This window comes from Rhinatrema bivittatum, chromosome 4 (genome assembly GCF_901001135.1).
Source record: "Rhinatrema bivittatum chromosome 4, aRhiBiv1.1, whole genome shotgun sequence".
Classification (NCBI taxonomy): Eukaryota; Metazoa; Chordata; class Amphibia; order Gymnophiona; family Rhinatrematidae; genus Rhinatrema; species Rhinatrema bivittatum.
In genome coordinates, this window is record NC_042618.1 from 377189412 (window position 1) to 377209905 (window position 20494).

The 20494-nt window shown below is 45.1% G+C and overlaps 1 protein-coding gene across 3 annotated transcripts in view; it reads left to right on the top strand.

The window, feature by feature from the left end:
- CACNA2D3 (calcium voltage-gated channel auxiliary subunit alpha2delta 3) overlaps positions 1 to 20494 on the top strand; it is a 1571161-nt gene that overhangs the window by 1407625 nt on the left and 143042 nt on the right. For all 3 annotated transcript variants that reach the window (XM_029600901.1, XM_029600903.1, XM_029600904.1), the window contains 2 exons: positions 7916 to 7960; positions 19254 to 19316. In XM_029600901.1, coding sequence (XP_029456761.1) covers positions 7916 to 7960; positions 19254 to 19316 — 108 coding nt within the window. The remainder of the gene's footprint in view (positions 1 to 7915; positions 7961 to 19253; positions 19317 to 20494) is intronic.

A 20494-nucleotide genomic window follows, 5' to 3' on the forward strand; every position in this document is an offset into this window, starting at 1 on the left:
GTATGTCCGACAAAAGATATCTTCGTTTCACCCCTAATGAATAGGGCTTCCTCAGGGACTAATACTTGTCAGATGTATATTCATTTTCCTCCACTAATATGGAGACAAGGTAACTAAAAGTTACCCTTCCAAATTTGAAACATTACTTTAATGGATGAAATGAAGCCAAATTCTGACTGCATCAATCACAATGGTATCAAATTTTCATTAAGTGCATTTAAATCATGGTAAGAAAGCCAAATTTCACTTCATTCCGCTAAACAATGATAATGAAAATGTAGTTTTATAGCGCCACGCCTCATTGTCAAGGAGCCAATTCACATACTCGAAGTAACATTTCTGTATCGCCGGAAATGATGCAACACTCCGTCATCCACTGAAGCTATAGATAACATGGACAACATGTTATACAGTGGGTAAGATCAGGATTATATCTGCCGTCCTGAGAAAATGACAGTTAATCACTAGGGATGAGAATTTGGATGATCTAAATGTGAAATCTGATCCACAGGAGTCGATTTTTGGTTGGTTCAGATTATCCCAACCGAATGGGTGCAGTACCCTAAAAAATCCTAATTTCTTTCAGCTTATGGGGTTTAATTCCATTAACATCTATTGGGGAAGCAAAAACAGACAGTGTGAAACCAGGTGGGGATGGGACCAGGAAGGAGCGGACCAATTATGTTTCAGCATTTTTTCAACCAGCCAAACCCAGATGGCAGCTGCATGGATACATCATTTTGTAAGGTGAAAGTGAAACTAGGAGCACTTTGAGCAACTAGTGACTATTTTGTTCTGTCATTCCTTTGTTGTATTTCAGAGAGATAAGGTAGATATTTTGAAACTCTTTTTTTCAAAGTTCCAGAGTTAAAGAAAAGATTAGGAAAAGTCTTTAGATTTAATGAATAAAGCAAGGTACACTCTTACAATCACTGATTGTGTCCTAACTATGCTGCTAGCAGTAGAAGAAACTTTCATCTCTGTATCAGAGAGTTACAGTATAATTGTATATCAGCAGGATAAGACTGCACTTCTACAGCAGACAGGCAACCTGTGCAGTATCTCTAAGAAACAAACAGTGAGAAAGATTGATTTGCTCTTGCAGCATGTGTAGAGTGACCAGTGACTGCAATTTGAGTAGCTTTCTTTATGTGTGTATATGGGTCAGTAACACTGTGTTAATTCTTCTGTGTGTGACTCTTGTATGAAGATCTTAGTGTACATATTCAGCAAGGATTAGCAGTTCATTGTGCTCTGTAACATAAGTGACTGTCTGGCCTTCTGTCTACACTAGTATATTGATTAAAACACTAAAACCCACTATCCCTTAGTGATCTGTCTGAATAAATTGCATCATGGTACAGGCATCAAGATGCAAATGTGGCAATGGGTAGGAGTGTACAGGTGTAAAAAATGTTTTGTTTTTCGTTGCATTTTTGGAAGCTTTTTTCTCCACAAATTTCATTTTGTTTAATCTTTAATTCGTTTCTTGTTTTAAAAAAAATGAATCAAACAGTAAAAAAAAAACATAAAGGAAATGGGGCCTTCTAAGGCCTCAAGTCTCCAACACCCATTCCTCCCACTTGGAAAAATGCCATGGCCAGAATTGTCTCTGGCCCCCACTTACCCGGTCTGATGGGGATCTACTGGCGAGGCCTAGGGTCAGGCCAAAGCCTTGGCCTTGCATTGGCCAAGGCTGTGGTAGGTCACCATGGCATCAGACTAGGCTCTATGTAAGGCCAAAGCTTGGAGGCCTGGTCCTGATACCTGGGCCTAGGCTACACACCAGGGCCTAAGACAGATGCTGGGGCCTTGGCCAGATAGCAATTCCTGGACCTTAGACTAGGCCAAAGCCCAATGCCATGGCCCAGTCTGAAGACTGGGTCCCAATGTCTGGCCTTGGCCTAGGTGAGATACTGGGCACAGGCCCGGGTCCCAAGGGTGGGACCCAGCCTGGAGGCTGAATCTTGACACCTGGGCCTCAAGAGCCCGGGCCCAAGATGATGCTGGGCCCAAGATGATGCTGCGGCTTGGTCCAGAGGCCAGGTCTCGATGCTTTGGCCTTTGCCAAGCCCAGGTTCAACAAAGGTGCCCAGCCCAGAGGCCAGGATCCAATGCCGGGGCCTTGGCCCAGAGTAAGGCCTAGGCCCCATGGCCAGCTTGCTAGCCATATAGGTCCTCTTACTGTCTTCTTTCTTCTACAATGACGTTATCCAATAGGATTGCTTTGGAGTAAATTAACTCCAGCACATTCTCCTCAGTGGAGGGTGCCATTTTGCTGTACAGCACTGCTGCTCTGGCATCAGGCCTGGGCCCGGCATCGGGACTCAACCTCTGGATCTGGCCCTGGAATCAGGGCTCTGGCCTAGGCTAAGGCCTAGGCATCAGGACTCAGCCTGGCTGTGGTGTTGGATAATTGATGAATCAAGTAAGTGGGGGTCGGGATGCCTGACCCCAACAAAATATTTCGGGGGGGGGGGGGGGGCTTGCACCTTTGCTCGGGACTTGGCCGAATTAAACAAATTAAATAAGATTTATTTAATTCGGGGGGCCCTTCAAATACTTTCAGAGCCCCGAATGAAATGAATTGGCCCTTATTCATCGCATTTTGCAAATTCGGTTATCACGAATGCACATCCCTAGCAATGGGAGAGGCAGAGAGAATGCTGAGAACCAGGATCCCTCTTATCAAGCTCAAAAATAATTTTTAAAGAGGGGGAAACCAGCTAAAGAAGCAGGGTTGATTGAGAAGTTGAAACAGCCACTGCCTGCTCCCGTTTCCACTGTTAGTATGGTACAGGGGCAGAACAAGGCAGATTTAGTGCAGGGTGGCAACTTCAGCGGGGGTAATCTAGGTGAATATAAGCAAAACCAGCACAGTACTCCCTGTCATTTTGACCAGTATCTACAGCAGATCTTTGCAGAAGATACTGAATTAGAAGTATCATATGAGTGATTTGCAAACTTAGGGGAAGCGGATATTGAAAAAAGTAGCTAAGGAAGGTATGAAGAATCCAGTTACTAGCGTAATATCTGGTGAGAGGCAGCAGTTGGATAGCATAGTCACAGAGGCAGCAAGCAATAACTGCTGGGTCCAAAATCACCACCCAGGAACAGCAGGCATGATAGATATCCCAGTATCCATCTTCTATCCCAGCCCCAGCAGCAGCACCCAATGATTCAGAGAAGGGATCCTGCAAGACATCACAGGTTCAGCATCCTGCTGTGTTGCCTCACCTCTTGCTGCCTTATTCTTGTTCCTGTCAATGTCGGTTCCCTTTGCCCGTCCTTTAGTGCCATGGGGTGTTCATGGCACTCTTAGTGACTTGGGTCACTGTTGTCTGTGCGGCTTATGCTTGCCAGCATGATGCATAAAACTTGGATGGAAAATCCCAAAATTAGAATCATAAATAGGATGCATTGCTTCCCTCATTGACTTTAATGGAGCTGAATAAGCCAAATTAAATGAATGAGCTTCTCATTCAAATAGAACGAAACAAGAAAATGTACCAAAAATCTAAACCCAGCTTAAAAGTTTCCTTGCACACCACTATTAATTGTGTTATGCGCTTATAAAACTGGCGATCTGTCTAATGATCTGAAGTCGGCGAAACAATGTGACAAGGCTAAAGCCAGAAGAATGCTGGGCTGCATAGAGAGAGGAATATCGAGTAAGAGAAAAGAAGTGATGATCCCCTTGTACAGGGCCTTGGTGAAACCTCACCTGGAGTACTGTGTTCAGTTCTGGAGACCGTATCTCAAAGGAGACTGAGACAGGATGGAGGTGGTCCAGAGAAGGGCGACCAAAGAGGTGGATGGTCTTCATAAAATGACTTATGAGGAGAGACTGAAGAACCTAAATATGTATACTCTGGAGGAGAGGAGGAACAGGGGTGATATGATACAGACTTTCAGATACTTGAAAGGTTTTAATAATCCATGGTCAACAACAAACTTTTTGCATTGGAAAAAAATCAGTAGAACTAGGGGTCACGATTTAAAACTCCAGGGAGGAAGACTCAGAACCAATGTCAGGAAGTATTTCTTCATGGAGAGGTTGGTGGATGCCTGGAATGCCCTTCTGGAGGAAGTGGTGAACACTAAAACTGTGAAGGATTTCAAAGGGGCATGGGATAAACACTGTGGATCCATAAAGGCTAGAGGATGGGAATGAAGAGAAGAGCCATGGGGGTGGCTTGCTGGAATGGAGGCTACTACCTGTACCTGGTGATTACTACCTTACTCAATAAGCCTTCACATGGTTAATGCAACTCCAACATTGCTCTCTGCTTCAACGGCTAGGGGAAATGTGAAAAAGAGGATTTGCATTCAGACAACAACCAACAAGGACTGAACTACACAGTCTGGGTAAACAAATAAGCATGGGGGTAGCTTGCTTATTGTGGAGGTTACTACCCTAAACCAATTAAGCCTGACACTTCACTTTGAATGCATATACAGTGTTGCTCTCTGCTTCAACGGCAGGGAGAAATGTGGAAAAGAGGTTTTGCATTCAGACAACATGCATCAAGGCATTGATCTGTGCAATCTGGGTAAACAAGCATCGGGGAAACTTGCTTGAAGCAGCGGTTACTACCCTTAACCATTAAGCCTTATGCTCACCTTTGATGCAACTCCAAGATTACTCTCTGCATCAATGGCAGGGGGTGGCAGGAAATTTGAATCAAACAGTTACCAACAAGGGCCCTGAACTTGGTGGTTGGTGAAACAGCTAAGTATGGGAAAATAAGTGTGGGAGCTTGCTGGGCAGACTGGATGGGCCGATTGGTCTTCTTTCTGCTGTCATTTCTATGTTTCTATGATATTTCCTAATATTATTTGAGATATTCATTTCTATACAATGGGGATGATTCACATAAAGACATGCAAAAAGTGTATAGCTTGTGTGCTAAAATATTTTTAGTGTGTGCATGCCAAAAACAAAAGAAAATCCATGGCATTTGTGGCTGATTCACTAAGCTAATGATATGCACAGTGTGCATGTGATAAAAGAGCCACACTAAAGGGAATATGGGATTTTTAATGTGTGTATATTGTACATGTGAAAATTCCCAACACTAAGTGATCCAAACTGTAAGGGCCAGTTAGAATGTGGCATCCCTTTTAACACCCCCTATCTCTGCCCTCCAATATAAAAACAGTGCTTCCAGGGGCTCAGTAATGCTTGCTACAATGTGAAGCACCACTAGGCGACACAATTTGGGATATACTGGTGTGCCAACAAAAGGATTCTGTTCCCTCCTGCCCTCTGGGAGGTTCTTCTAGAATAATAAGTACCCATTTTCAAGGGTAAGGATGTTTGGCTGGCCTTCTGGAGAAGTCTTCTTGTTGAATAGGTTGTGGAAGGGGTCAGCAGTATCTGGAAGTGCACTTTTCCTCTCTTAGTGTTGTGAATAAGCTGTTTATTGGGCCGGCCTGCGGGAGACTGGAGAGAGATGAACTATAGTCTCTGCTTGAGGGCAGGCCGGGAGGCAGATACCAGGCAGGCGATGGACGGTGAGCTTCACCCAGGAAGCTGGTACTCCCCCGGGAGGAGCCCGTAGGAACCCAGCCGCTTGGGACTTAGGGGATTCAACCTGGAAGCCGGTGCTCCCCCGGGAGGAACCCGTAGGAGCCCAGCCGCTGGGACTTAGGAGATCATGGAGGCTGGAGCTGAAGCAGATGGGCAGGGATCCGGAATCAGGCAGGAACTGAAGCAGGACAGGTACTGGATCCAAGCTGGAACTGAAGCAGGACAGGTTACTGGAACCAAGCAAGAACTGAAGCAGGACAGGTACTGGATCCAAGCTAAAACTGAAGCAGGACAGGTTACTGGAACCAAGCAAGAACTGAAGCAGGACAGGTACTGGATCCAAGCTGGAACTGAAGCAGGACAGGTACTGGATCCAAGCTGGAACTGAAGCAGGACAGGTTACTGGAACCAAGCAGGAACTGAAGCAGGACAGGTACTGGATCCAAGCTGGAAATGAAGCAGGACAGGTTACTGGAACCAGGCAGGAGCAAAGACAGGACTTGGACACAGAAGCGTAGCAAGTCTTAGGCAGAAACGGAGCTGCTAATGCAATAGCACGCTCTGGGGGCTCGGAGCAACTGGGAACCGCAAGGAACCCCGTTGCAAGGCAAAGTTCTGGGCTCTGTGGCGGCCTTACATAGGCCACAGCGTCTGACATCAGGGGTAAGGCAGAGCCTTCAATGGCGGGAAAAGGCCTTCATAAGCGCGGCTCCTGCACACGCACCTAAGGAGACGGCATCCAGGAAGGGTTCCTCAGTGGCGTGTCCCCCCCCCCCGTGGGGACGCCGCGAAACAGGCCGCAGGCTCTCGGAGACGGAACGGGACCAAGGAAGTGAGGGCCGGGTCGCGCCCGGGACCATAATACTTAGGGTAGAGAAGAGGGGTTTAGGTAGGCCCCGGAGGGCCCCTTTTTGTTGGGAAGGGTAGTTAGCTGCCTCCAGAGGGTCTTTATGTTGTACCAGGAGTTGGTGTTCCCTCTGGTTGGACAGAGGTCCTAACGACTTGACCTTTCCCTCAAATTTAATGTTTGTATGCTTATACACTAATATTTAACACCTACCCCTGACCTGGTGCTAAATATACCAAGCATGGTAATCTTGATAAATTTAGCAGTGCTTAGTTACTATGGTAATATGAGTGCGGCAAACTTTAGCATGCATTTTCAGCACTTGTGCTGAATCAAAAGTTACTAGGTCACTATTTAGCACAGATGATAAAAGGCTTTAGTGTGCATGCTTAATATTAACAACTTTTAGTGGATTGACTATGTACTCTGCCCTCTATTATATAGTAATGATATATGAAATTCCTTACCCTGATATGCTTAGATGAATGTGCAAGAATAGAAACATAGAAATGACGGCAGAAGAAGACCAAACGGCCCATCCAGTCTGCCCAGCAAGTTTCGCACTTTTTTTTTTCTCATACTTCTCATACTTCAAACAGGCTCTTCAAACAGGCTTACACATGAACTTTCTCTCCCCCCTCTCCCACAGCCCCAGTTCCTTAGCCTCTCGCTACCCCAGTCCACCCGTCTGGCTCCTCCCCCCTATCCCCTGTTACAGTTACCCTGCCTCACTCTCCCTTTTTGCTTCCCTATCTCTTGATCCTTTTTTTTTTTTCAGCCTCCCCTCCTAACTGCCCTCCTTTGCCACCCTTAATAACCTGATCCAGTCTTCCTCAGCTAAAAGCTATTATTTATACTTGTCCATGCAGTCATATGAGTTTCCCTATCTGTATTTGTACTTTGCTTAATTTGTTCTCCTTTTGTATAAAAAGTTTACCCTTCATAGTTCTCCTCTTGTTCAAATTGTTAATCCTCCCCGTCATGACGCCCTGTTAGCCTGAAACGTTCCTCACAGGTTTACGGTTATTTACTCAGTTCCTTGTTCTATGTAAAGCCTGTTCGCTGCATTCTGTTTTCATGTAAACCGGTGAGATGTTCCCAACGATCGTCGGTATATAAAATCGTTAAATAAATAAAAATAAATAAATACTTATCTGTTACTCTTGGCTCTTAGTAACCTTTTGGTTCTATTTCCCTTCCACCCCCACCATTAATGTAGAGAGCAGTGATGGAGCAGCATTTAAGTGAAATATCTAGCAGTAACCGACGCAATAAGCAAGCCTCACCCATGCTTATTTGTTTACCCAGACTATGTAATTCAGTCCTTGTTGGTTGTTCTTCATTTCCCCTGCCGTTAATGTGTATATTACGTAGAAGATAATATTTAAGTGTTCACAGCCCTTGAGAGGATGAGGGAGGGAATCTCCAAAATTGCTCAATGGTGACACTAAAGGGATAATTTTGTAACATATCAATCCTAAATTTTAAAACTTGTGTTCCTTTTCTAAGATTTATTCTGTTGTTATTTCTTGCAGTGTACATCCCTTGATGGCAGATGTTCCATAAGCTGTGATGATGAAGTAAGTATTATACAGTGGTGCAACTAAATATGTTTGTGCTCATGCTTCTGCTCAGATGCTTCCTCTACCACTTCAGTCTTTCATGCTTTCTTTCCTTTCTCTCTTTCTCTCCCCTTCCTCCCATCCTCCCAGTGCTTTCATGTGTACCTCCATTCCTGCTGCTGCTGACTCTCTTGCAGTGGGAAAAGCTGTTAGGGCTGGGGCAAGGGCTGGGCCTTCCAGTGGCAGTAGTCAGTAGGTACAGAGGCCCCACCTTGCCCTCACACAATGCTTCCTGATTGGAAAGGAAATGTCCAGAGCCTGAGAGGAAGGCGGGGACCTTTGAGCACACAGTGGCTCAGGATCCAAGCTTGCTGACTGCTACCACCACAGCTGCAGGCTTTGAAGCGTTCCCTTCTCCTGCTTTAAGAACGAGTTGAGGGGAAGCAGTAACAGTAAGGTTGGTGCTCTGCATCCCTTTCTCAGTTGCACCAGTCCCTAGTTTTGCCAGTGATATTATATATAAAAACCTACATTTTCCGAACAGATGTGTAATTTATTTTAATCAAACAGGATATATACATCAATAAGTCAAGCAGTAAGATGTTTGAGCCATAAAAACCTACTCTTTTCTAAAAATAAATAAATTGTGCATTGTTCTTTATGAGGATAGATGGAGTTGATCAGATAAGTGGTGCAAAGTTACATTTCTGTGACCAAGTATAAATATGTACATAGTAGATCTGCTGGCGAAACTTTATACTGTGGTTCAAAAAGGCAAGAAATACTATATAGTTTGCTTCAATATTTTTTGTCAAGAAAAGACAGGAAATGATAGCTTGATGGCTCATGATAAAGCCAAGACAACCATGTCCTTCCTTAGTTGAAAGGGAAGATTCTGCAGTGTCTCTGGATATCCCTGAGAATTATTTCCATTAAGGAAGTGGCATCCTTCATTGCCATGAGCTGAATGCTTTCAAGCACAGAAACTGATCTTTCAAGTATGCTTATTCTTTAGGGTAGCTTCATATTTTAAGAACTTACTTGGGTTCAGACAACATTATAAGCAGGGAGGATAAATTTAAAATACCTGCATGCATGCTAATATATGAGTATATATGAATGCACGCAGAGTTATCCGTCTAAATGGATTTTGAATATGGACTTCAAGATCTCTGGAGCTATATCATAGCAGTCTATCTTCTGAATTGTTGTCAATCTCTTCAGGAGAATATGATCTAGATCCATTTGATTAAAATGCTGCTGAACAGTGATTTAAACTTCTTTTCTCTTTCTTTTCCTCATTTCTTTCTTTGTGATTTGGATCTCCCTTAATTTGTGGACGGGTAGGATGAATTACCTAGTGGAGGTATTTTCCTCCATTATTTTTATTTTTGTAAAATGAGATCCTTTTATCTGTACAAGTGTATTTATCTTTGTTTTGACTTAGGTGTTGTGATCCTGCCCACGAGGAGCGCAGGCAGGCTCCCTACCCCACGCGGCTGGTCGGGCCGCTGATGCTGCTTACTTCGCGGCAAGCGTGCCACCGTTGACGGGCTCTTTTCTGGCTGCCGCCAGTCCTGTGCGGCAGGGTCGGGCTGCTGGGAGCTCTCCCATGCGGCTGGGACCTCTGCTCCTGCCCTCCCCGATGCACTGCAGTCACTCCCAGGGTCCTCGGGACGACAGGGAGTCATCCTCATTGTTGCCAGGGTCTTCAGCCGGCAGGGAAGCCGTCCCTGCCAATGCCTGCTCCAGCCCAGGTCCTTGCCCGGCAGGGAAGCCGTCCCTGCCGGTGCCTGCAGCCTCCCTACTCTCTCTGCCTGACTTCTTCACAGCATGGAGCCGCTCCAGCAGCCTGCCTTTCCTCCAGCTTCTTGGCAGGACCTCTCCCGCTGCCTGCCTGCTTTTCCTTGGGCCTTCCACGTGGCTGGGGACGCCACCAGCCTGTCCTCTCTTCTTCCAACTTCCTTAGGCGCGGGAACGCACCTCTCTCCTGCTCTTCAAGGGCCAGCCAGGTGTGGCCCCCTGCTGACCCCTCCCTGGGCATTGTCCTCTTCAGCCCTACAAAAGGGCTCAGCGTCCATTCCAGGTTTGCCTTCGCAAGGAGTTAAACAATTTGGGATCCTGCTGTCCTTCACTCCAGGAGTCATCCTTGTTCCAGCTCTTCTTCAAGGTCCTGTGTTTCCCGTTCTTCATTGGAGCCCCTCGTATTGTCCTGATGTCCACGTTCCAGTCCAGATGTCCGTCTGATGTTCCTGATGTTCATGATCCACTCCTGAGGTCTGTCTCCTGATCCTGTATTCTGTGTTCCAGACCAGATGTTGTTTCTCCTGATCCTGAAGTCCGTGATCCTGTCCAGCTGTCTTGAACCCCTGGTTCCTCGTGCCACTCTTCCTGGTGTGCCATGTCGTGGTCCGCGAGCAGCCCCATGGGCGGACTGTGTAGGGCACTTCATGGTGCTATGCCTTCCTCACTTCTGCAGCACAAGCCTCCAGGAGACTTCTGCTTCTGTCTTTATCCTTGGTCTACGAAGTCCCTTGTGCTTTCTCCGTCCGTGCCAAACTTGGTGGTGAATTGAACACCTCTGTCAGAAACGATATGCTTAGGCATCCCGTGCAGGTGGAATATATGCCGTATGGACAGTTTGGCAAATTCTGGGGCAGATGGTAGTCCGAGTAAAGCCACAAAGTGCGCCATTTTTGAGAATCGATCCACTGTGACCCGGTCGCGATGTGCATCCATGGTTCGCCTGGAACTGGTAACGGCTGTAGGAGACCCCAAGGGCGACCGTCAGGAGGCTTTTTTCTGGCAGAGGTAGCACAGGATTCAACGTATGCTTGGACGTCCTTTTCATAGACGGCCACCAATAAAAGTGTTGAAGGGTGGCAAGCATCCAGGCCTGACCAGGATGACCGGCTAACCGGGAGTCATGAGCCCAGTTCAAAAGTGTCTTCCGTAGATTTTGAGGAATCACTGTTTTACCTGCTGGAACTGAATGGGTAGCAGCCAGAACTATCTTCTCTGGGTTGATGATGTGACGGTGCCATTAAATTGATGGTCAGCCCCTGTGACATAGTGAGGGCAAAGGTAGTGCCGACGCCATTTTGAATACTGGCAATACGGCCCGAGTGCAAGAGGTCGCTCCCAGACGCCCGCTGGACTTTTGGCAAGTCTTGTGGGGACATGAGGCCCCCCCAAGCTGGCCAAAAGTCCCTGGGGGTCCAGCGGGGGTCCGGGAGTGATTTCCTGCACTCGTGACGTCGGATGCCAGGAATCAAAATGGCGCCGATAGCCTTGCCCTTACTATGTCACAGGGGCTAACGGTGCCATTGGTCAGCCCCTATCACATGGAAGGAGCACAAGATGGCGCCGATGGCCATGTGAAAGGGGCTGACCAATGGCACCGGTAGCCCCTGTGACATAGTAGGTCAAAGGCTATCGGCACCATTTTGATACTGGTACCGAGGGTGTGTGAGTGCAGGGTATGGTTCCCGGACCCCCCGCTGGACCACCAGGGAGTTTTGGTCTTGGGGGGATCAGGAGGGTGGGGGGTTGTTTAAATTGGAGGCCGAGCAATTCGGCGAAAATTCGTTGTATTCGTGGGGAATCGCGATACGTTTCACTTTCCCCACGAATACAACAAATAGTGCAACATATGTTGCAGATCGCCAATACGGCGAAAACAAATGCACACCCCTACAAACACACCAATTAAACCCTATGACTGGTCTCTGTCTCACACAGACACCAGTCACCTCCCTGCTTAGTCTCTGTCTCACACACACATCCCAGTCACCTCCCTGCCCAGTTTCTGTCTCTCACACACACCCCAGTCACCTCCCTGCCCAGTCTCTGTCTCACACACACACAATCCAGTCATTTCCCTGCCCAGTCTCTCTCTCTCTCACACACACACACACCCGTCACCTCCCTGCCCAGTCTCTGTCTCTCACACACACCCTAGTCACCTCCCTGCCCAGTCTCTGTCTCTCACACACACCCCAATCACCTCCATGCTGTCTCTGTCTCTCCCACACACCTGTCACCTCCCTGCCCAGTCTCTGTCTCTCACACACACCCCAGTCACCTCCCTTCCCAGTCTCTCCCTCTCACATACACCCCAGTCACCTCCCTGCCCAGTCTCTGTCTTTCACACACACCCTAGTCACCTACCTGCCCAGTCTCTGTCTCTCACACACACCCCAGTCACCTCCCTGCCCAGTCTCTGTCTCTCACACACATTTTGCTTAGAGCCCCAATGCTCTGTTCCCCTTTAATTTTGCAGTGGCAGATTTCCTAGTGCTGCCGCTGCATTCTCAGCTGCACTGAAGCAGCAAACATTTATTTTAGAAAAATATGCCACAGCACTCAAGCCTGGCTGTCAGGATATCCCTAGGTTCCTGCGGCCCCCCATCTGCCTGCTTTTACGGCCGCTGGGTGCTCCAATTACCCCATCTGTAATCAGCATGGCTGAGTGCCACTTTTACTTTAAACACGGTTCTGCACGCTCACTGTTGCATCGGGGGGGAAGATCCCCTAGCAACCAGCCTCTTCGTGCTTGCGACTCACTGCTGCCTTGGGGAATCCCTACTCTATTGTGGTTCTTGGCGCGGCTGGCCTCTTTTGTTTGTGACTCACTGCTGTGTTTAATTACAGCACTTCCAGCCCGTGGCAGCCACAGGGTCGGGCTTCTTTGCCGCCACGGGCCTGGATACTGTCACTCCTCCCAGCCCCCCTCAAACCACCCCACCCTGGGCTATGAGAAGCCCCCCTTCTTCCTGCCCCACCGGTCAATCAAAGGCTTCCTCCTCCCACTGGCAGGAAGAAGGGAGGGGGTTTACGATTGTCCGTGGGGGCAGGAATAAGGGAGGAGGTTTCCCATTGGCCTGCAGGGGCAGGAAAAAGGTAAAGGGAAGTATAACTGGGGCCATGGTACACTGGGAGCCGCAACACACCAGCTGGTGCTTGGCGACACATTGGTGTGTTGCGACACACCGGTTGAGAATTGCTGATCTAGACTATATCTCCACACTAAAGGACTACAGAAATACAAAATTCAGATAGTGCTAAACAAAATCTAATCTTGACTTCTGCATTCTCAAAATGTATTTGGGGTAATAATCACAATCCTGCAGGAGAGCTTCTATGCAAAGGGAGAACCATGCTTATTCTGAGCCATTTTAGGTGTGGAGAAGTGAATGCTGTGACCTCACTAATGAAATGCAAGTCCTCTTTTCTATAATTTATCAAAATGTGCTTCCTTTCACCAAACACTTCAGCAGTGGAAGGCAGCACAGCTTCCAGTTTCATACTGGCGTTGGCCTCTGCAACCTCCATCCTAAGGTTGTGTTTCTATGCTGTCATTCACATTTTGTCTACTTTTATTTACAACTTTAAGAGCTTGTAAAAACATGCCCTGTGAGCAAGCTCTCTTGTTGGAGAAAAGTCTCTGAACTCTTCAGGCTTTAAAGTTTCATTGACTGACCTGCTACTCTCTAGGTAAACTCCCATGAATCAACACCAATGTCAAATTTCTCCATTCATGCCTTTTGCAGCAGCAACAGTGGACTGCAAAAATATAATCATAATATTAATAAAAGGTAGGTAGATCAGATTTCAGTTCTGGGAAAATTGGAGATGCACAAAAAATGATGTGTAGGATATTGGGCTATTGATGAATATTGGGCTATTCATGTGACTAGGGATTTATGGAGACTTAAAACAATATAAAGAATTTGTCAAGCATAGCAAACTGCAACATTATTTTATAAAACAAGATAATACCACATAATGTTATGCAGACCAAAGGAGTACAAAACGTTCACCACTTACAGAACAATTTTCAAACAGATCTAGCTACAATAAAATGGATTGATGTGGCTAACATGGTGGGGGACTGTCTTAATAATATGTACATTTATGCCTTATTGTATAGCACATTACTTTCAGTGCATGCAAAATGGCCTCATCAAGGCTGATATTCAGAAGCCATTTAGTCAGATAACTGAAAAGTTATCCATCTAAATGGCAAAGGGTCGATAATTTAAGTCATATACAGCTAAATTCTAGCTTCATAATTTGGGGGCAGTCCAGGGTGGGCAGGAGATGTTTCAGGGCAAGTCAAAGTAAACTACATAAGTTATGTGGCTAACTCCGATATTTGGTGTTAGCTGCGCTAACTCTGGTCATTCCATAAGGTACCGACGATCGGCCCCTGTGACATAGTGAGGGCAAAGGCGATCGGTGCCATTTTGAGTCCTGGCATCGGACGGCCGGCGTGCAGGAGATCGCTCCCGGACCCCCGCTGGACTTTTGGCAAGTCTTGTGGGGGTCAGGAGGCTCTCCCAAGCTGGCCAAAAGTCCCTGGGGGTCCAACGGGGGTCCCAGAGTGACCTCCTGCACTCCGGCCATCCGATGCCAGGACTCAAAATGGCGCAGATAGCCTTTGCCCATACTATGTCACAGGGGCTACCGGTGCCATTGATCAGCCCCTGTCTCATGGTAGGAGCACAAGATGGCGCCGATGGCCATGTGACAGGGGCTGACCAATGGCACCGGTAGCCCCTGTGACAAAGGCTATAGTCGCCATGATGAACCCGGCACCGAGGGTGTGAGTGCAGGGGATGGCTGCTGGACCCCCCGCTGGACCACCAGGGAGTTTTGGTAAGTCTTGGGGGGTTCAGGAGGGTGGGGGGTTTGTTTAAATTTTTATTTAGGTAGCCGTAAAATTCAGAGAATATTCGTGTATTCGTGGGGGATCGCTATACGTTTCGCTTCCCCACGAATACTACGAATAGTGCAGTATATGTTTCGGATCGCCAATACGGCGAAAATGAATGCACACCCCTACTGAATATCCTGGTTAAGTTAACTGGCTAGGAATATCTGACTAACTTAACTAGCCACTCTGTGGCTGAATGTGGATTCCATCATACCTGTTAAATTTTATTGAGTATGTCCATATATTTTTATTGATAGCCAACTTGATAGCAATTAAAAGCAAATTTATATACCAGCTTATAATAAGGATGTGAGAAGAATTTGTTTAGATGCTATGGCTTTCCAAAAAGAGTCACCCGCTTATTCAAGAAGAGGTTTTACTTTTCTTTTTCTGTCAAATATTACATTCTTTATTCCTTGCTTTTCTAATATCTCTGTCTCTGATTTCTCCACAATCTCTTTCCTTTTTCCTCACAAAATGATACTTTTCTTCAAATGGTAAAAAAAGAAATAGTTTAGAAATAAGTTGATATCTTTGAGAACACTGCAAACTAGTCTGGCTTCTGAACCTTTCTGGGTCCTGTTACTAAGCCATTATTAACTATGTAGACTTGAGAAATTCACTGCTCATTCCTGGTTATGAATAAGAAGGATTGAATCTATACTTTGGGATCCTGTTGGACACTGTGACTGAGCCAAGATATGGGGCTTGTTGGATCTTTGGCCTGAACCAAGATGGCATTTCTTCTGTAAGATCCATAGGAGTCAATGTTTGACCAGGCAGGTGGGTAGAGAGATTTTAGCACATTAGAACAGATGTATGGCTAAACCTTTTCCAGATTTCAATAATAGTTTCCCACCATTATGGAGGTAAATTTGTAACTGTCTGCATTGGCATAATGTCTACAGACACTATTTATCTGTAGATTTAATGCTCATTTTCCAAAGAAAATGATGCGTGTATTTTCTCTATGAAAATTGTCTTTACTTAATTGTCTTTACTTAATCAAAAGTCTTTACTTAATTTGCTTATTTACTATTTTTTTATTTTCTGCCTTCCCCCATCCCTCAAGGCATAAGTACAAATTCCACCCCAGCCCCGTGGCCAGGAACACAACTGCTCACTGCCGGTAAACATGCACATGTAGGTTCTATGTAAATACGTTTACCCATATACAGGGCAGGCAGTTTTTAAAAAACTAATTTTCATAGCTAAATCACAGTTTTACCTGCAGAAATGACTTTCAAAATTGCCATCCCTATGTACAATACTGCATAAGAGAATCATATAGTCACAGCTGATCAGTTATGCTGAGTCAGAGTTTACACAGCAGTAAATTTTCTGATATGACATAATAGAGACTATCCTGAACTGCCTAGTCCAGTTATATTTCTTATATCTGTAAATGTGTCTGACATTTCTTTATCACTGCCTGCATTCATCATATCATCAGTCTTTTTTATGTGTAAATACTTATTGAAGTTAATGTCGTCTACTGCCTCTGCTACTGTGGCTCCTAACTCAGTGGCCTTCCTAAATCCCAAAACTCCTCGCTCTGATATGTTTGATCTTTACTCTTAGCTAACATATGACCTGATTCCATCTGTCTTCAGAGATCTGGAAAGGCTCCTCTCTCTTTTGGGATTTCACAGAAAAATTGTTTTACATATCGTTCATATGCTCCAAAGAATAGTCATTATATTACTTCACTGACTTTATCCATCCAGATTCACACTTCAGCTCCCTCTCCCCCTTGTTTCCGAAACTCCTTGTCTATTTTGGATCCAGTTTCCCAACTATTAGTGTTGATGCTGCTGCATTTGCCCATTTTGCCCTCATAAATCTAAGACAAATTACTCCTCTGTGTTGCAGGTTCAGAGATGGGGAAGGGTGATGGACACCACCTCCAGGGTGGTACAGAATGAAAGGGCAGACTAGAGTTAGGTTCGCAAGTCCAGTGAGTCAAGGAAGAGACTTAGGAAGGTCTCAGGGCTATGCCAGGTCTGAAGGCCAGAGGCATTGAAAGGCCTGGAACAGGCCGCAAGGCAAGGGAGATTCAGAAGGCCCATAGGCCTCAGGGCAAAGCTGAAGAGAGAAGGTCAGATGGCCACAAAATAAGGCAGGGAAAGACCAAGAATGTCAAAAGGCCACAGGACAAAGCAAGGTGAGACAGTAATCAGAAGTCCCATAGGCCATGCAGAGAAACAAGGAAAGACCTTAGAAGGTCGCAAGGCAGAGGTGGTTAGAACAAGGAGCTGAAGCATTGAGGAAAAGAACAGGCAGGGTTAATTAGGGTAAGAGTCTAGGTGTGGTACAGGCAGGAGAGAGGGGCCTGGACAGCCTAAGGGATGTGGTCATTGCGACCCCCTGGTGGATTAGAAGTAGTACAGCAGGCAGAGGCCAGAGATGTGCAGAAGAGTACGGTTCCAAGCAGGGCTCGTTGGGGTCCCCTGGAGGAGGGGAGGCTGTGCAGCAGCCGGTACTGTAACACTCTGCCTTCTCCATACTGATTTCTCATCCTTTCTCAAGGCTTAACCCACCCCTTCTTCTTGCAGTTTCTTTTAGTACTTATCTTAAATTCATAAGCATCTCTGTATAATCCTGATCCAAATTTCTACACTTTTATATTATATTATTTTATGTGATAATGCACCAATACTTTCTATTTTTATGCTTCACTCTTTATTGAATTATTTTAATTCTATGATATTTTATTTGTCTCAGTATGATTACAATGTGTTTTGAGATATACAAATATTTTATGAATGAGTACAGAAGACTGTATTCCACTGTGCACTAAAAGCTTTAGGCATGGTAAAACAATCATACGTTAATATTAGAACAAACTGGTAGCATCATCATTTTCTTTTCTGTTAGAACATGTGTACAGTTTATTGTTTAAATACAATGGTTTCCGGAGTGTTGTCTACAAGTCTTAATTTGTGGGGGAGTGGAATGGAGAGCAGTTCTTCCACTTCTTTTTAAACTTAAGAGGCGGAGCAGCAGGGGGTGTTCTTCTCCAGCCCCTTCCCCTCCAAGCAGCCTATAGGGAAGTGAAGAGGAGGGGGGTGACAATTACTCTGTTCCCTAATCTAGTCCCTCGCCTTCAGTTGTCCCCCACCCTCACCCCCTTCTCCTCCTGGATTGCAGGTAACAGGAGGCTGGGGAGTGGGGGGAAATTATGACCATTGGGGGGGATTCATGGGGTCTTAGGATGGAAGATCAGGGTTACCAGGATAGAGAATACGAGGGGATTAGAGAGAAAGAAGTCAATTCTATCTGCATTCCTTCTCCCTCTTACACCAGTGATCCTCCAACCCATGCTCCCACCAGTACTGAATCCCCAGCTGTCCTTCACCCACCAGTGCTCATCAAGCATTAAGCATGTGAAGAGTGTGAACAGTGCGTTTAGGTATGAGTGTGGGTGTGTGTGTGGGTGTGTGTGTGGGTGTGGGTGTGAGAGTGCTCGTGTTTTGGAGACAGTTTTCACATCAGCCCCGGTCCTGCACCTTTGCACCAGTCAAACCCGGTTCTAACCCTGCTCCACCTTACCTTCCCCCTACAGTTCTACTTCCTTTTGTCTACAAATTAAGCCCTGGTTTTTTATAATATATTTTGAAAAAATGTCATCATTCCCTTTTAAACTCAAGATTTAGTTTTCCTGGGTTGTTATTTATTTATTTATTTTTGTGTGTCCTTGTCCTGGTTATTTCACTTTTAAGTGGAAACATTATAATAAATAATAGCACATAATATGCCTTTTTAGTTAGCAAGTCGCAACCCACTAGTGATAAAAGGATAGTGATGTTATTTAAAAATATATATGTAAATATTGATCATAATTCCTATGCTTTAACTATAACTGTTGTGTAATTCTTTGCTGAATTGTAGAATTCAAGATATGTTTGAAACATAATTATTGTTTAGGTAGGTACAACAGTTGCATTAAACCTTAGGTTAAAGATCTACAGAACTGCAATTAAAACTTGGCCTGTAGCAAATCACTCACTAGATGTTAAAGTAATAGTGGGAACAAGTGATTTAGGTTCACCTAGCTTGGTATGTTTTATAGGCCTGAGCTACAAAAAGCTAACTGTTCTTCTGAAACCAGCTTCCACTTAAAAAAATTTTTTGAAAAACTTCAGGATGCCTAAGGGACCTCTTTTACATTCAACTCTGCCACCTTGCTGACTTGATGAACAAATTTAAAAATATTACCTGGTCCCTTGTTGGTCCTCCAGGATGAAACTGTGTTTTCATTAATACATCATTATTGTAATAATATTCTCATGGTGTTTAATATTAAACACTGCATTGGTCTCAAGGATCCGTATAGCTACTGCTATTGTTATTTAATCCTTCTTGTGGGAAATGTTGAGCTTACTTTGTAATAAGTGTGTTTTGATTTCTTTACATTAATTTTAGATCATATATAGATATCAAATGACCTAATTTCATCTTTCCTTATAGTTACATTTATGAAAAAGAAAAAGGCAGATTAAATGTTCATTACTTTAAAAAAAAACAACATTTTTTACTATTTTGAGCAATCAGTGCTAAATTTGTAACAATAATTTTCCTTTTATATCCTAGACAATTAATTGTTACCTTATAGACAATAATGGATTTATTTTGGTATCTGAAGACTTCGAGCAGGTACTGTAAGTTAATATTTTGTTACCAAAGCAAATAATATTAAGATTTCTACTGTTCAAATTTCCCATCCAGATTATGTTAAATTGTGGAGAAGCAAACAAAAAAAACATACAAAAGTTCAACATATCCATATAGCAAAGACTCTTCTACTTAACAAGCTCGATATTCAGATGCTAGATGGCCGGATAAGTCACTTATCCGGCTATGTTGGGGGCGGGCAGTGGGTGGATCAGGGTGGCGCTACTTAGCCAGATAACTTACCTGGCTAAGTAGCGATATAAAGACTTAGGGGGTCATTTTCTATGCGGATCGCACGCAATAAGGGACGTTTCACATGCGAAAAGTCCCTTATCGCATGTGATACCAAGATCAGGGTGGAGTCGTGGCGGCGTAAGCCCCAGAAGAGGAGTCGTCGGGGCGGCACCGGGGCTGACGCCGCAAAGACTTTGCCAACAGCGAAAGGTACGCTTCTTTGTTGCTGCCAGTTTCGCGTCGAATAACTATACCTTTTATGGTGTAGTTATTTGGCGCGACGCCGGCAGCAATCACACCGCGGAGGTGCGATCGCTGCCGCCCCCCTGTCCCCCATTACCGCCGAATTCACTATACCTTGCGGCATTAGAAAATTCAGCCCTTAGCTGGATAAGTTGTCCATCTGACTGGGTCATTCATCAAGCCTTGTTAGGGCTTATGGCACAATAAATGTTTATCACATGTTTATCACACATATATTAGCATATAAATTCGATAATGAGTATGCAAAACCAGGAAAATTATGCAAATGAGGGTCTCCTACTGCTTTTCATGGTAAAATATCACATAATAACACAGTATTTAACATAGGAAATAACAACACCTTTTTTTTTATGTAGAGTGGAAAAAAGTGTTTAATGCACCATAGTGGCTATTATTGTGGATCGCAGCTATTATCGCAGCGATTATTGCGCACGATAAAATGAGGCCTTCTCTCAGACACACCCACACAGCCCTGGTGGCCCAATAAAAACAGCTTTTCTTACTTGCCCTGTCTTCCTAAATCTACAATGTTAGGTGGAAGTGTACTAGTAGTGGGATACTTGCTGCTTCAGACTACTCAACAACAACAAACGCAACAGGTAAGGGAGGTTCAAAGGCCTCCTAGAGAAGTATCCACACTGGAGCCAGGGCTGCAAGCCCTG